Raw genomic sequence first — 18,176 nt, 5'->3', positions numbered from 1 at the left:
ATGGGCAGGTCTATGACTATATAAGAATATTACTCCCCATGGGAATATCTGACAACTGCGAAAAGAATCATGTCCATTAACATCTCTGCCACGAATGGACAGCAGAAGTCAAGTACAGAATGACCTAATGGGGGCGCTATAAACCTTACCAATGTTTTGGGTTACTTTGACATCTTAAATGATAACTCCAAGAGCATTTAACGGCTTGGCATTCTGTTTGCTGTGAAGTATCTGTGGATCATTATCTTTGAAAGTCTATAAAGAAAGTTGATAACTCAAACGATGTGGCTGCAATCCGCAATTGAATTTGACATAGTTGTTGCACAATTTTTATAAGGCTATAAATCCTAAAAGGATTATCCAAGAAAGATGCTACTTGCTTTACAGATAAACCCCAATGCAAAGAATAAACGCTTAAAGGTACGAGCAGCTAGCTCTCATGGTGAAACTTTAAACCTAATTGATTTTTAAAAATTCACCAAAAATCTGCCAAATAAGTTAGATATGAAACTTTCTGGAGATTTTAATCAATAAATGAGGTAACTGAGACACTCGTTTTTTGCAATTGTTTCAATTGATGGAGCCAAGGATTCTTCAGCTTAACAAGTTAAACGCTTTTTTATTCCAAGTCAATGGTATTAGGAATTCAACCCGGGTGTCATATCATTTTGGCCACTGCGTGTGCATGTGACGCTAGAGGAAATTGATTGTGGCTGTCCCTCAGGTGATTATTGCACAGGTGTGCTTTAGGCTGGCCACTCTAAAATGTGCAGTTTCACAGTATTGGAGGGGTCCGGGGGGCCCTGAAAACCAGTTAGTATCTGGTGTGACCACCATTTGTCTCGTGCAGTGCCACACATCTCCATCACATAGAGTTGATCAGGTTGTTGATTGTGGCCCGTAAAATGTTGGTCCCTCCTCTTCAATGGCTGTGCGAAGTTGCTGGATATTGGCAGGACTTGGAACACGCTGTCGTATACGCCGATCCAGAGCGTCCCAAACATGCTCAATGGGTGTCATGTCCGTGATTATGCTGGCCATGCAAGAACTGGGATGTTTTCAGCTTCCAGGAATTGTGTACAGATCCTTGCAACATGGGGCCGTGCATTATCATGCTGCAACATGAGGTGATGGTTGTAGATGAATGGCATGGTTTTTGTGCAGACCGATTGTTGCAGCAGCTGTCCGGCTGGCTGGTCTCAGACGATCCTCGAGGTGAAGATGCTGGATGTGGAGGTCCTGGGCTGGTGAGGTTACATGGGGTCTGCGGTTGTGAGGCTGGTTGGATATACTGCCAAATTCTCTGAAACGCCTTTGGAGACTTATGGTAGAGAAATTAACATTAAATTCTCTGGCAACCGCTCTGGTGGACATTCTTGCAGTCGGCATGCCAATTGCACGCTCCCTCAAAACTTGCGACATCTGTGGCATTGTGCTGTGTGGTGGAACTGCACATTTTAGTGTGGCCTTTTAGTGTGGCCAGCCTAAGCCACACCTTTGCAATAATCATGCTGTCTTATCAGCATCTTGATATGCCAAACCTGTGAGGTTGATGGATTATCTCGGCAAAGGAGAAGTGCTCACTAACACAGATTTAGACAGATTTGTGAACAATAATTGAGAGTGTTGCGTTTATAATTTTGTTCAGTGTATATTATTGATTACTATTATTGGCTCACATTCATAGAAATATCTAATATAAATATACTGTATGTAATATATAATATTAAGTTGATCTAATATCTAACACCAGTTGTAAGAGGCTATAAAGAGGTATAGGTTGTGGAGGGACCCGGTATGGGTTCTGGAGGAGGAGCCTTATTATGGTTTGTGGAGTCCTGGTTAGAGTTGAGGTGGAGTCTAGGTGCCCTGGAATGGGTGTTGGTGGAGCCCTGGTAGTCAGGAGGCAGAATATGTGGCCAAAGGGTCCTCATATTCAAGCAGTATTGAGCTATCTATCTAGATTTTGTTTTCACAGTAGATTGTCCCAGGGGCACGGACCATTTGGGACCTTGGGGTGCCTTGTAGCCCGAGGCCCCTAATGGTCAGAGGCCCCTGGGCCCAGGCCCCTTTTGCCCAGTGCATAATTCGGACCCTGGGCAGCTCCATCTTAAGCACACGTTTTTTTTTGCATTACCAGTGCAAGCTTTTCGTACACACCATTGTCTTTTATACAGTGCTGTCGCTTGGGATTAAAAGCTGGTTTACCTACTGTGCCAGTTGGTTCTCTCTCATGATGTTTTGCTGCTTTTTTTTTTAATCCCGTTATGTCTGTGTTCTCTTCGGCCTTATTCTCTTCCATATTTTCCCTTTCCTCTCACCCCCTCACCTTTTTCTACATGTCTTTCACCCTCTCTCCACTGTTTCACCCTCTTCACTCCTCCATTGTCCTCCCTCCAACAGAGCTGCTACAGAAAGAGCAGTCAGAGATGGCCCAGCAGCTGTCCAACTTGCAGAGCGATGTACGTGTGAGCTACGGCAACGATGCCCTGATGCCTGACAGTCTCCCGGACAGCACAGGTCCTTCCCTGGACATACTGCCCCAGGAAGAAGGCCTGGGCCTGGACGGAATAGGCTTCATCCACCCTGTGAGCTTCAACCAGTTTGACGGTGACGACCTGGGTAGGTGTTTGATTAATTAGGGATACCAAGGAAACTTGTAGTGGATTTTTCATTGACTGTGGGTTTCACGCCTTACCCAGCAGAGCCTGTGCATGCTCACCCCTTTCCTGATAGAGGACTTCCCACTCGACCAGGTATGTTTGAGTCTTTATAAAAGGGCTGTCAGGTAGCTAAGCTGTTAGAGCATTAGACCAGTAACTGAAAAGTTCCCCCCATGTGTAGTGACTGGATCTGATAACTGTAACACATGGGGTGACGACTGTAACACATGGGGTGACGACTGTAACACATGGGGTGACGACTGTAACACATGGGGTGACGACTGTAACACATGGGGTGACGACTGTAACACATGGGGTGACGACTGTAACAAAGGGTTTGGCGACTGTAACAAAGGGTGTGGCGACTGTAACAAAGGGTGTGGCGACTGTAACAAAGGATGTGGCGGCTGTAACAAAGGATGTGGCGACTGTAACAAAGGATGTGGCGACTGTAACAAAGGATGTGGCGACTGTAACAAAGGATGTTGGCGACTGAAACACAGGGTGTGATGACTAATTAAATATTTCTCCTCATATCACAGTGTCTGGTCTGAAGCCCCAAGAAATACCAGAGCTCAGGATGGAGGCTGAGGAGAGGCGCAGCGCTGGATATGAAGTGCACCATCAGAAACTAGTAAATATCCACACACACATTTTGAAAAGGAAAGCAAAAGCTACAGTCAGAGATTCTCAACCCCTCAACCCATTATCCAGGTCCCTTACCGCACCCCATCAAATAAGATGTAGGCTAATTGCCCTGAATATTAATGATTATTTGGGGTCCTCCGATAGGAGAAACCTCATTGTAACTGTTGGTATTATTTGGGGTCCTCCAGTAGGAGGAAACCTATTGTAATAGTATTATTACGTTAGTATTATTAGTTTTTTTCCCTTAAAACTGCTGAATAACTCAAAGTCCCTGGTAGAAAATGCTGTAACTTTGCTCAAAGAAAATATAGACCACGCGTACCTACCACACAGACACCTGCCCCAATCCCTCTACCAGGGGCGCTACAGTACACAATTCAATTAGCTAATTTCATAATCATGTACATCTTTGTGTCCAATAACACAAGCTGTTATTGTTTATTAGAATGTCCAAATCTTTATTCTCTGAATTAGTGCTTAATGAGAAGACAACAATAATTATCTCTATGAGACTGTCCTTGAAAGAGAGTTTTTAATTTAATCCTTTATTTCAACAAGGAACACAGACTGAGACCAAGGTCTCTTTTACTCATTACAGTTTACTCATACAGTTTTACTCATACAGTTTAGGTTCAATGACACACAGTGGATACAGTATACGAAGCATACATAAGTATATACAGCTCCTGAAAATATTAAGAGACCACTGCCAATTGAACTCTTCTGTTCCTCACTCTAAACTTTCATTTTAAAATTTTTTGGAAAAGAAAAAGGTGCAGTGATCTCTTAATGTTTTCCAGAACTGTATATATAGTGGGGAGAACAAGTATTTGATACACTGCCAATTTTGCATATTTTCCCACTTACAATGCATGTAGAAGTCTGTACTTTTTATCATAGGTACTCTTCAACTGTGAGTGACGGAATCTAAAACAAAAATCCAGAAAATCACATTGTATGATTTTTAAGTAATTCATTTGCATTTTATTGCATGACATATGTTTTTGATACATCAGAAAAGCAGAACTTAATATTTGGTACAGAGACCTTTGTTTGCAATTATCATACGTTTCCTGTAGTTGTTGACCAGGTTTGCACACACTGCAGTAGGGATTTTGGCCCACTCCTCCATACAGACCTTCTCCAGATCCTTCAGGTTTCGGGGCTGTCACTGGGCAATACAGACTTTCAGCTCCCTCCAAGGATTTTCTATTGGGTCCAGGTCTGGAGACTGGCTTGGCCAGGACCTTGAGATGCTTTTTACGGAGCCCCTCCTTAGTTGCCCTGGCTGTGTGTTTTTGGTCGTTGTCATGCTGGAAGACCCAGCCACGACCCATCTTCAATGCTCTTACTGAGGGAAGGAGGTTGTTGGCCAAGATTTCACGATATACATGGCCCCATCCATCCTCCCCTCAATACGGTGCAGTCGTCCTGTCCCCTTTGCAGAAAAGCATCCCCAAATAATATTTCCACCTCCATGCTTCACGGTTGGGATGGTGTTCTTGGTGTTGTACTCATCCTTCTTCTCCCTCCAAACACGATGAGTGGAGTTTAGACCAAAACACTCTATTTTTGTCTCGTCAGACCACATGACCTTCTCCCATTCCTCCTCTGGATCATCCAGATGGTCATTGACAAACTTCAGATTGGCCTGGACATGCACTGGCTTGAGCAGGGGGACCTTGCGTGCGCTGCAGGATTTTAATCCATGACAGCGTAGTGTGTTACTAATGATTTTCTTTGAGACAGTGGTCCCAGTTCTCTTCAGGTCATTGACCAGGTCCTGCCGTGTAGTTCTGGGCTGATCCCTCACCTTCCTCATGATCATTTATACCCCACGAGGGGAGATCTTGCATGGAGCCCCAGACCTAGGGAGATTGACCGACATCTTGAACTTCTTCCATTTTCTAATAATTGGCCAACAGTTGGTGCCTTCTCACCAAGCTGCTTGCCTATTGTCCTGTAGCCCATCCCAGCCCATCTACAATTTTATCCCTGATGTCCTTACACAGCTCTCTGGTCTTGGCCATTGTGGAGAGGTTGGAGTCGGTTTGATTGAGTGTGTGGACAGGTGTCTTTTATACAGGTAACAAGTTCAAACAGGTGCAGTTAATACAGGTAATGAGTGGAGAACCGGAGGGCTTCTTAAAGAAAAACTAACAGGTCTGTGAGAGCCGGAATTCTTACTGGTTGGTAGGTGATCAAATACTTATGTCATGCAATAAAATGCAAATTAATTATTTAAAAATAATACAATGTGATTTTCTGGATTTCTGTTTTAGATTCCGTCTTTCACAGTTGAAGTGTACCTATGATAAAAATGACAGACCTCGGCATGCTTTGTAAGTAGGAAAACCTGCATAATCGGCAAATACTTGTTCTCCCCATTGTACATATGCATATGTGTATTTATATTTCTCACAAATACATTTAACACCTTCGAAAATACAGATCATGTTATAATCTCAAGGTTCATAAACAAGTTGTGTACAGAGAGAGCATAAACTCTGAAAGATTGAGGTGTTTGCTTGTTCCAACACATGCCAACTAGGTAAGGCACATTCCTTCACTTATCTGGTTCCCCCCTCTAACACAGTGCATTCGTACTACATTCCTTGTACATTCCTTCACTTATCTGCCAATATACTAAATTACAGAACAATTCAATAGCTAAGTGTATTGTATGTGTTATTGAACTTCTCCTGAGAAGTTCTATCCCAGAAAGTTGGGATTTATCAGTCCTTCCCTGAGTGGTTCTCCTCTTTTTCACCCAGAACAAACTTCAAAATCCTAGCCTTCATGCTAATTCATGTTACCTCACCCTCAGGCAGAACATGAGAAGTGATGCTTCTCAACACCATTACATGGTAGAGTAACATTCCACTTGCTGGAGCTCCTAATGCCACTAACAAAGCCTAAGTTGCATATTTGACAATCATCCTCAACTGCTCTGTCATCCAGGTACAAGCTTCTCTCACTGCATCAGCCACAGCAGCAGCAGTGCCCCTAAACCTTGCCCCTACAACTACTGCAGTCATAATCATGGTAGCCTTAGCTTGATCTTTCCATGTCCCCACATAAGAACCCTTCTGTGGTATTGTAATCCTTGAATTGTCCAAATATTTATAGCCCATTTCTAACTCCTCTCCTACCGCTTTGCTCTCTAAACATGACATTATTTCCTCAAGGGCTACTGCAGTTGGAATTACAGGATAAAACCTATCACTTTGGACTGTGGGAATGCACCTACGAGGGGCTTTTTCCTCCTGCTGAAGACCCCCCCCCCCCCTCACTTTATCACGTTTTTTACCAAATTGTCCAATTCCAGCATTGTAGTGAGGGGGTTAAAGGGAGGGTGGTTAGAAAGGTTTACCACTTACAAGGTTACTGGGGAACGCTAGGGAAATTAGTGCAAGAAAACGTAACCTTAGTGATAAATAAAAATATAAATATATATCCTGACTCCATATTGTTTGTAAAAACATACGCAATAATAAATGACCATGATATTCTGGGAGATCTTATAAAAGATAGCTAATCTTTCGTCACAAGCCAAACATTTAAAAGGTCATATGTTTCACACCTACATTATCCTCAATGCTCATCAGTCAAGTCCAGAAGACAGGGATGGTGTTGCAACCTGGAACTCAGAGACGATCAGTCTGGTCACTTTGATTTACTTATGTGTATGTGCCTATATCAGTTATCATAAGCGCCCATGAGATGTATGTTCTTTAACACGAACCATACAGTAAAATGGCATATGTTCCTGGGTCCAACAGAAAGTTAATTATGCCCAACGACTCAGGGAGGACTAGAATGTCATATGTTCCTGGGCCTAACCAAACTGCTTTGAGAATTCCGGGACTCAGGGACACCAAGTCTGTATGTGTGTGTAATTACCAGTAGCCCTACGAGCTTGAGTATGGAGATAAACGAGGAATGCCGTAGTAATCTATATTCCTAAAATAATACAACTTATTCCAATCAAGTAATATAGTTACACAAAATATAGTTACATACCAACATGATTCAACGTCCTCCCTAATAGCCTAACAGTCTACCACTTTTATACCATAATAATTAAGACACTGTAGCACGAAGGTATGCTAGGAGCTTCTGTTAAAGATAAAATCCTGAATATGACTACACCACAACAGGTCAGGAGGTTTCTTTAACGTTGACAAACTCCTAAATATGACTACAACATGACATGGCTATTTATTCTAGATTTAGTCATATCTAAAACACTCCCCCAAATAGTCATTAGCATTTGACCCATAACCCGTCCAGTACAATAAAGCATATCAGCCTATTGTGCCCTTTATGGGGAACAGGGAAAAACCAAACACTACAGATAAATGTTCACAATATCATGCATTTAGTTACACTCCAGTTTGCTCAGAGTTTCACACCTCTACAGGTGAGCTCAGGAGGGTGGGGCTGATGGCCCACACCTGGTGTTCCAGATCTTTGGAGAAGCAAATGTTACCCAGGACACTGTTTAACATCAACAAGGGTCTGTTGGAGAGGCCAGATCTTTGCAGAAGCAAATGTTATGCAGGACCCCTGATTAACATCACTATGGGTGTGTTGGAAACTTGGTGGGGCCAGACACACCTCTTTGTCGAAATACCCTTCCACTCTTCCTCAACAGACATTTCTCATGACTAAAGCATCATGTAATAGAAGGTGCCATCAGGGTGTCACATAGGAAGAGACAGTTTACCTATGAGATTTACCTCTTCCACCTGTTTCCGTGCCATGTTTCCTAACAGTGCTTTTTTCATAACAGAAACACTTTTGAATCCCCCCCCTCATTAGTGGTAGAAAAGGGAGTAAAGGTATACACCAATCAGCCATAACACTGACAGGTGAAGTGAATAACACTGATAATCTCGTTATCATTGCACTTGTCAGTGGGTGGGATATATATATAGGCAGCAAGGGAACATTTTGTCCCAAAGTTGATGTGTTAGAAGCAGGAAAAATGGGTTTCGACAAAGGCTAAATTGTGATGGCTAAACAACTGGGTCCGAGCATTTCCAACACTGCAACCCTTGAGGAGTGTTCCCGGTCCGCAGTGATCAATACCTATCAAAAGTGGTCCAGGGAAGGAAAAGCTGTGAACTGGCGACCGGGTCATCTTGTTTCCTTTTGCATCACTTGGATGGCTTGGTGCATGTGGGTCACTTGCCTGGAGAACACATGGCACCAGGATACACTATGGGAAGGAGGTGCAGGCAGTGTGATGCTTTAGACAATGTTCTGCTGGGAAACCTTGGGTCCTGCCATTTATGTGGATGTTACTTTGACACGTGCCACCTACCTAAGCATTTTTGCAGACCATGTGCACCCTTTCATGGCAACAGTATTCCCTGATGGAATTGGCTTCTGTCAGCAGGATAATGCACCCTGCCACAAAGCAAAAATTGTTCAGGAATATTAGGCAGGCGGTCAAAATGTTATGGCCGATATCGGTGTATATTCCAGGAGAGTGGCTTCTCCCTCCTAACTTTTCATGTTTTCGTATTGTTGTGCATGTGTGCTGTGTTGGAATATATTGTTGCATATAGTGGTCACTTAGTAAAAACGTACTCGGTAGAAAATCAAGGGAGAAAGAGAAGGTTTACTAAAATCACTGCACCATCGATTGATGTTACATGTTCAATAAATGTCACTGTAAAGATGGTTGCTAGCGGTTATATACATTGAAGGGCGTATCTACCTAGCACAGATTACTCTTCCACAAGAACCCCCATGTCAAATGGTCAATGTAAATATTTCACATTGCTGAGGTTGGAGTGTGTCCTACAGAGAGAGAATCTAAACAGAGGTTTCTGTTGTTCTAATTATCTAGGCACATTTAATTTCCAGTGAAACATATATTCATATGATTCCAGAGCAGCTTCCTCTCTTCGCTAGAATGGCCATCCCAGCATTATACTGCTGAGTCACTATGTCTGTATGAACTTTGATATCCCAATATAGAACCTTCTCCATTGTCGTTGATTGATCACCCTCCATGTTCTGGGCAACCTTCTTGTCCACAGTGTGGAAATGCCCCATGTTGAATCCTCTTCTGAGTCTCATCTTGTTGTGTTGATATGTCGTCCTTGTTCTATTGTTTTTTCCACTTGTTACCTGGAACAATACCTAGGGAAACATGAAGGTAGTCCCTGTCTCCTGACTCTTGTAAATTAAAAAGATACAATTCTTTGGGTAGGTTTGGCAGTACCGCGTTTGTGATTGTAACCGACAAATGGGTTTAGTGTGTGGGGAAGAGTAACCTCTCTAGCCAAAGGGTGTAATGGCAATTTCTAAAGTCCAAACTATTTACGAAAATGGTAGGTAAAACAGAGGAAAACTTGGTTGCACAATAAATAGTTTTATTCTTGCAAGGAGAGAGTACACAGGTTACTAAGTAACAGTGAATAATCTCTAAATTAATACAGGACAATCAACAGTATTTAGAGGGGGGAAAGGGGTGTGGTAAAATCCTGCACAACTGTCCCAACTCAACAGGACACATTCCCTTTGTTCTATCACAACCTAGGCTTCACACAAAGGGCAGGCTGTCCTTGCCTACATGGGTAACCTCTTCAATTCGAAGAAATCTAACAGAATCCGGACAGACAATAGATGCCATGATGAGTTATACAGATGCACAGATTAATGAGTAACCTTATAATCAGCCAATACCAGTCAATGATGCCCCCTAGGCAAGTACCAGATCCTCCACTCCCTCATTCCTTTTCTAATTTGAACATGGGGACTCAGTCCTTTAATCAGTAAGAATACATTGGTTAGAAAGGGTCATGGAGTTCTGGTCTTCCCCAACCTTACTTCTGGACCACCATCTATTGTTTCTGTAGGGATATTATGTTGCTGGGTTTTTGTCTACTCACTCTTATGCCCCCCCCCCTCACATGTACCAATGACATGTGAGAACAGCTGCCGCTGCACTCTTTATGGTACATATCCTACCCTCCTGGCCCATCTCCTCTATCAGGACTCTTTTTAGTATGCTCATTGGGGATCAGCTGGATCTCTTTTGACCTGGGAGGTGTGAATCCACTGGGTGCAGGCAGTTTTCTTTACTGCCGTTGGAGCATGGTTTGGGGTCTTGACCAGTGTTGGTCGAACCCTGCTGCATGGTGGACCTTGATGTAGACTTGGCTACCTGGGCTTAAAACATGTTCTCTCCTGTCACTGGGCTCTTCCTTGTCTTGGGCAGCTTTCACCTGTATATACACACACATGTATAGCATGTATATTGGGGTCTGACATGACAACAATAGGGCCTCTATGATAGCTATTTGTGATGTGTATTATAGCCTCGGGAACCCTTTTTGGCCTCTCTGTGATAGTGCCAATAGGCCTGTTCTTATATTGTAGAAGCTCTCATTGCCATCAGTACCACCGGTAGCCTATACACCCAATTACCCTGTTCTCCCAACAGTTTCTTCTGTTCTGGTGTTCTACCTGATGACTCAAAGTAGGGTGCCACGGGCAGAAAACAACTTGTTAAGGCACATCATAATGCCTTGAGTATTTTGCTGGCGAAGTGTACACCTTGATCAGAGTCTATGACTCGTGGTATCCCCCACCTAGGATGGCTCAACCCATGATACATCTCTGTCATGTGGATCCCACTTGGGGCCACCAACTGCCCAGTGCTAAAGTTATACCAAACCCATCATTGTTGACCTGGCTGCCATAATCTAGCCATTCTCACATTTCCTTGCTTGACAACTCATTCTGAATTTCAATCAAAGTATACCTGCATGTGTCAACTAAACTACAGTGAGGCAGGGACATGAGTTTGGGTCTGCAAACACTACCTCTTTGCTGCCTTTTTGTCCCTCCTATTCCATGGGGCTATCTTGCCTGTCCTACTTATGTGTGCCTCAGACTTGACTACAGAGTTTTTGTGGCAACTGACATGCTCATTCTCTAACATTGCTTTCACCTCTTCAAATTTTTTTAACAATGTAGCCAATTTGTGAAAACCCTGTGGCATTTGTTTAAAGGTTCATCTCTATCTCTTATTCTGAAACTAAACCAAAATTGACTACTCTCCTCAACTTGGACTGACCAATAACCATTAGCCATGTCCAGGGGCCCAGAGGGTATGTCTGCATAGCTGTCATAATCTCTGCATCCTGTCTGATGGGATATTGACATAGAATAAGGGGTGACCCTGGAACTTTGGTTGTTTCAGGACAGCAGTTCTCACTGATAACTTCATTTTTATTTAACCCATAAAATCAGCTGGAAACCAATTGTCTTTTACAACTGAGACTTCATGCTGTTCCCCTTCAAACAAAAAAAATTCTGGAAATGTACAATTGTTATCTAAACCAAAAATGGCCTACACTCCCTTTGCAATATAAAAGGAACCTGAGTGGCTGCCATAATTAAAATAATTGGTAATAACTACTTAGCTTAGATTTGTTACCCATTATCCCAGTAAATTTGGTAACATGATCTGTTACATATTTGGCCAATACCATATAATCTGGCAGCAGTGAAATCTGGGCACCGGTGTCTACTTGAAAGTTGTGAAACTAGGCCTTCAACATCTCATACAAACCGACCCGTTTTAGGGTCACAACCAACTGTATGGAGGCCAGACACGCCATATGCATGTTCTCTTGTCTGCCGCCTTGAGGAGTGATTGGTTGCTTAGGGGTGAGGGCAGCCAAAGCGTGTACTCAAGAGTTGGCAACAGGGCCATGCTTTGCAACAGTTCAATGGTGGGCCATGTGACCATATTTACCAAACCCTCAGCAATAACCCATAAACCTTCCTCATGTATCCCTGTTCGCTTTGTCCTCTTCCCCTTATGCCTATCTTCACTCTCCACTTTCTCTTGTCTTTTCTACTAATCTTCCTTCCTTTTCTACTTACTCTCCTTTTTTCCAGACCGCATAAGCAAAGCCAGCCAAGAAGAGCTTACTGACTAACTGACTGACTACCCCTTGTTAAATAGAGATGCGGACTATCAACCAATAGGTTCTGCGTTCAAGCCTCATCCCAGTCAAAACAAATTATGCATTAGAATTTGTTCAGGATAAACAAAAACTTCACTGGCTACAACCTTCAGTTGCTACGTTATAGTTAAACTAAAATAAACTGTATTTACGGTTATATTGTGACTATGTCTGGTGCATTTTCAAAGTACGCATCCATGCATGATTTTTGGGTCAGGATAGACAAACACTTTGCTGGCTACAAACTTCACTAGGTACGCTATAGTAAGCCTAAAATAAAACTGAACTGGGCTTGCCTGGTTCCTTTTCTGGATCTTTTCTCTCATCCTTTCCTACCTATTTTCCTTCCTGGTCTATTTACTTTACTCCTTTTCTCTAATGCTCTGCTTCCTATCTTCCTTTCCATCTCCGTTGTCTACTTACTATAACAACATTACAAATATTTGACTATTTTATACGATTATACAATTAATAAGTCATTTGCTTTTTCGCTATAATTTGATGACAGTTGTGTTGCTCTCTGAACTGTTGCTCAACTGACAGTTATTGAAAAGGAAGCAACATTTCCAACTCCTAATTAATTTCCCAGCTAGACTCCTATCCATAGCTCCTATGACACTGGTGTCTATCTGAGACAATGTCAGTCGGTGTAAGTTGTTCATCCTTAATGTATTAACCATTGAGCTACATTAACTGAAACTCCTGTACCTATAGCCTTGTAACAGACCAAGCCCCTCTCTTACCATGTTCAATTTTGTAAGGTCTGGCCTGCAAGATAGGTAACAGGAGTGGTGCATATGCATATTGGCCTTAGGTATAACCCCTCATCTGTGGCTGCACTCATTGCTTTCCCTACCACATCATATCTAACTTCACACTTCCTCTGCCCCAGCCCCACAGTAGCCTAGGACCAGAGGAAGTGTAGCCTACACATGCACCCCCCACATATATCTTGAAATTGCCATTCATTGCCATCTTATCAGTCCGTTGCTGTCTCTTATACTGTCCTGTTTAAGGAGTGTGATCATTGGTTTCTTAAGTTGGTTACTACATACCTAGTGTAGTGATTTCTCTTGGCCCCTCGCAATGGAACAATGCATCAGTGTCCGGTTATGGTTTGGAACTTGTCCCCTTGGAGGAAAGTGTCACTGCATGTTGTTGCCTGGTGATTCCTGTGCCCACTGCCCACACCCAGAGCATGTGAGCGGAGTTGAGCGGGAGTGAGTGGGGAGCGGGAGCAGGCGGATTTTGGACAGAGCGCAGAGCGGCATTTTTAAAAGGACGGAGCGAGCGCCCTATTTCCTACTCCGCTCAAACGCGAGTCTAAGCATGCTCAGTTGGGCCTGACCCAGAATCCATTTGTGTCTTGCAAAGTCATCAACACACAGTACAACAGACAGTAGACATAATGGAGTTCAAAAAGTACTTTAAAAAAGAAAATGACAAGTCATACAGGTGTAGTATTAAAATAAAACGAACTAACAATGATAATGTGGTACAAGAAAACGAATTTGGAGACATCATTTTTGTAAGTAAAGATTCATTTTGGAATCTGAAAAGACATCTCTCGAAAACACGAAAGTGTGCTACGTGAACACGCTGGGAAGACCGCAAAAGGTTATCAAATTGAATACTTAACTTGTAAACATAGTGTAATATTCAAACAAATTTGATGTGGCTTTGAGCGGGGGAGCGGAGGGGTGAACAGTTCCGTGAGCGATGAGCTGAGATTCTCACTGCTCCACTCCGCTCATGTGCTCTGCCCACACCTCACCTGATTGTCCTTATCATCCATCTGGTAATGCAGCAGACTTGGATTCTGTTTAAGGACTCTGTTCCCAGCCTACTTGCATTTATTTACCTGCTTGTCTTCTGATCCTGCAAAGACATTGATGAAGGTCTCACCAAGTTTGTACCCTACTAGGGACTGTTTCCTAATCACTGTACATTAACTCTTTTTGCTTGCTCTTTGGGGTTTCAGGCTGTGAATCTGTAATGTAAAAAGGGCATCATAAATAAATTTGATTATTTGATTAATTGCAAATCATTACAAAGTTATTCTTAGTTATCACCCTTTTCCATTAGTGAAACACTTTTTTATCCTAATGGGAGTGGTCTCTTCCAAGATTACAATGATGTGAATAATATGCTATGGCCTTCGCAGTCACCAGATCTCAAACCAGTAGGGAGTTTTTCCTAGCCACTAAAAGTCAACACTACTGTTGTTTGCTCTTTGGGGTTTAAGGCCAGGTGTTTTGTAAAAGCACTTTGTGACATCTGCTGATGTAAAAAGGGCTTTATAAATACATTTGATTGATTGATTGCTCACCAATGAGAGATTTTCAACCAATTTGTTAGGCAGCACACTCCACAACCATCACCAAATGAGGAAATATGTTTGGAAGAATGGTGTTCCATCCCTACAGTAGAGTTCCAGAGACAAGTAGAATCAGTGCCAAGGCACATTGAAGCTGTTCTGGCGGCTCATGGTGGCTCATGGTTGATAACAGGTGCCTGAGACGCCGGAATGTTAAATTCACACCAGCATTTTAATTGTCCACAGCTAAAAAGTCAGGAACACTCCTAATTCAACGTTGTTTAACCTGAACCCTCTCCCCCTTACCATTTTAAAACCCACATTTGAATCACCTTATCTTAAATTTTGTTTAGACTTCAGGTCTCTCATATTCAGTGTCTTCCCTGCTTTAATTTCCCTTAATGCCTTGTATCACTGACTAACATTTATCTGATCTTTCTCTCCATCTGTCTCTCTGTGTATCTGTTTGTCTCTACCTTTCTATCTTTGTCTCTGTGTAGGTGTTCTTTGCTGAGGATGTCAGCTCAAACAAGGGAGCCATCATCGGGCTTATGGTGGGCGGTGTCGTCATAGCAACCGTCATTGTCATCACCCTGGTGATGCTGCGGAAGAAGCAGTACACATCCATTCATCACGGTGTCATTGAGGTGAGAGGGTGTGGATGCTTGCTATCATAACTGCATACATATGGTACAGTCTACTTGCACATGTAAAATGAACAAAATTACTGTATTCGTGCAGTTTTGTCTAAGCTAATGTCTGTGTATAAGTACATACCATGTTTACCATTGTGTGTATTTAACATCCTTGCTTGCTTGTTTTCTTTGTCCTTCTCTCATCCCACTCACCTCACCCTCAGGTGGATGCAGCAGTGACCCCTGAGGAGCGTCACCTGTCCAAGATGCAGCAGAATGGCTACGAGAACCCCACCTACAAGTTCTTTGAGCAAATGCAGAACTGAGGGATGGCAAGCTCTCTCAACCCACCCCTTGACTCCCTCCAAAACCCCCACCTTGATCCTCCTCCTCAGGCAGTATGGGCTGGAACCAGGCACTTCTATCACTCCTGGTATAGACAAAGATTGTCCCCTTTAGTGCTGGTCCCAGAGTCTGTTTTCTTTATTTGGAAATGAGTTGACAGACAAAATAGAGTAGGGAGATGTACACTCCAGATTGGTGTTGTAAAGCGGGCATTCTCTGGCTGCCCTGCCAGCCCCACTGTCCCCAAACAATATACTACTGCACTCTCTATATGCCGATGTATAGACGAGGTCTTATGGGTGAATGATGGCTTTCCCAGCCTCCCTTCCTCCTTCCTGTCTTTGGGGCGTTCTTATAACAGCAGTGCTGTGTTATGTCACACAAGGCTAAGAACAGTGATGCTGATGGTAATAATACACTCTAAACAAGCTCTTTTCTTTTAGAGTTATTCTATAATTTTGTTTTTCAAAAAAAAGAAAGAAGCACAAAAATAAATCACATATAAAGATGGGGGGGAAAAAAATAAACGTTTCTTTTTTATCGCGTGTAATGTAATGAAGTAATGCTGAAAAATGTATCTGTTCCTATTTAATGCATGATTATGAACATTTCTAGGGGGTTGTTGAAAATTTTAAAAAATAAATATCTTTCTGCTTCTCTGGAGAGATACTCACATAGAGATTATCATTCTAACAGGATTGTACATTTAGTATCTTCTTGTGATCACGTGATTTAAAAACAACAACGTCGGATAAAAAATATATATATATCTGCTTGGATATCATGTTAAGTACACTGAGATAGATCTGTGGATTTTGGGATTTAAAAAGTTTATTTTCTATTTCAACCATGCTACTACATTCTTAAAACTATGCGGGGGGCTGGCTTGATCAGTATGTGTATTTTATTATTATCTGATGTTTGTGTTGGCCTCTTCTTGCGTTTAGCAGACTTCTATGTAGAGGCTTTTTGACTGCTTATTTTGGATTTAGTTTTTTGCTTCCCTGTTGTTTTGTGTTTTTTGTATTTGTAGGTTGGAATATGTAAAGGGGGGGGGTGTAAATGGAAGTGGAAGAATAGAGTTATGGGAGGAGGGTGGATGAGTCTGTGTGGAGGTTATCAAGTCTAGATAGCTTTCTCCTTTCAGTGCTATTTTTCCGCAGAAAAGACCAAGGGTCTTCTCCTCTGTACGTTAATGTTTGTGATAAGAGCAATCCAATACAGTTTGTTCCCAGTTTGTTCTTCTTTTTCTTTTGTTTCTTTCACTGCCGAGATTAGAAACTAAACAGGTGCAATGCAGAGGGGGTGATAGGGGTTGTAAGATGGAATGAAGAGGTCGAGAGGGAATAACTAGCTGTTCCAGATGTCCAGTGTGAAACCTCCCCCCCACCCCCCACATCACACATACACACTCACCCTCTAGAAGGGTGAATGTCACCTCTGTTGCACAATGGATCTATTTGTCGTCTTAGTGGTTTTTAGAGGATGTATTTCCTCACTGTGGCCTGAAGGTGGCAGTTTAGATTTAAACATTTGTTTAACGCAGGGTTTATTTTCTTTTTGTTTCTTCTGTGGCTTTTTTCTATTTTCTTTGTTGTGTGAGCCATTTGCATTGACTGGAGAGAAAAAAACGCTTTCTACACTGTATTCCATAAATAAAGTTTTGAATGTACTTAAAGCCCCCAATGAGTATTGGGTTGTATGTGTGTCATTGAAATGTTTGAGCTAATGTTAGGAAATCTAGCTAACTACTCACGGCCAGTTTAAAACATAATGATCACACCAGCTAACCTTAAAGTTTACACACAATACATGCATCCCAAAGCACCAATTCCCAATGCGTCCCAATTTAGGCACCCTATGGAGTGGACTTCTTATTACAATGCTCATTTTGGGTACAAGCCCAAGAATTGTTTTATATGTAGTTCCGTTTATTATCCTTAACATCCTCTGCTTTGTATATTGTACAGTTTATCTAGGCCTGCATATCTCACATTGCTGTCCTCAGGTGCTGCTCTTAGGTTTAGTATAAGTACCTTGCAACTGGGCTGCTTGTCTCTCTCTCACCATCGTTATTTTAAACACCACCACAGCTCTGTTTTTGTTTGGTTAATGTTTAGATGATTTAGTCCCAGTATCGTTCTATGAGGAGGGATCGAAAAGCACACAATCTGAACGGGGTGATAAGGATTATATGACATTTTTCATATGCTTGAAATCATCCAGGAAGATTTGTATTCTTCCTACTCATAGAGCAGACCTGGGAAAACTACGACCCGCGGGCCACATCCGGCCCTTTGTACGTCCCTGTCCGGCCCACGTGAGGCCAATCATAAATTATAGGGATCCACCAAATAATTGACACAATCTTTTCTTTCGGGGTTTTTGGTTTTCGGCCTTTGGAAATTTTATTTTGAAAAGCGTTACGTTTGTATTACTTACGTATGGACGTATATGCGTGCGTGAGCTGAGAGTGAAGTTGAACAGCGGGCTCACCCTAAGAAAAGAAAAGTTGATAACGAATGCCGTGTTTTCAACAAGACATGGACTGCCAAGTATTTCTTTACAGAAA

At 42.4% G+C, this 18,176-nt stretch overlaps 1 protein-coding gene across 5 annotated transcripts in view; it reads left to right on the top strand.

Moving 5' to 3' along the window:
* The window catches only part of appa (amyloid beta (A4) precursor protein a), a 148,828-nt gene extending 131,535 nt beyond the window's left edge, over positions 1 to 17,293 (top strand). For 3 of the 5 annotated variants that reach the window (XM_029116488.2, XM_029116487.2, XM_029116484.2), the window contains 5 exons: positions 2,404 to 2,622; positions 2,703 to 2,756; positions 3,206 to 3,297; positions 15,125 to 15,271; positions 15,484 to 17,293. In XM_029116488.2, the coding sequence (XP_028972321.1) occupies positions 2,404 to 2,622; positions 2,703 to 2,756; positions 3,206 to 3,297; positions 15,125 to 15,271; positions 15,484 to 15,585 (614 nt within the window). In that variant the 3' untranslated portion in view covers positions 15,586 to 17,293. The remainder of the gene's footprint in view (positions 1 to 2,403; positions 2,623 to 2,702; positions 2,757 to 3,205; positions 3,298 to 15,124; positions 15,272 to 15,483) is intronic. The other 2 variants (XM_029116485.2, XM_029116486.2) reach the window with 2 other exon arrangements.
* The last annotated feature ends 883 nt before the right edge of the window (positions 17,294 to 18,176 follow it).

The sequence above is a fragment of the Esox lucius genome, chromosome 22 (genome assembly GCF_011004845.1).
Source record: "Esox lucius isolate fEsoLuc1 chromosome 22, fEsoLuc1.pri, whole genome shotgun sequence".
Lineage (NCBI taxonomy): Eukaryota > Metazoa > Chordata > Actinopteri > Esociformes > Esocidae > Esox > Esox lucius.
The sequence above is the reverse complement of the archived record's forward strand: the minus strand, read 5'-3'. Positions and strand labels throughout refer to the sequence as shown.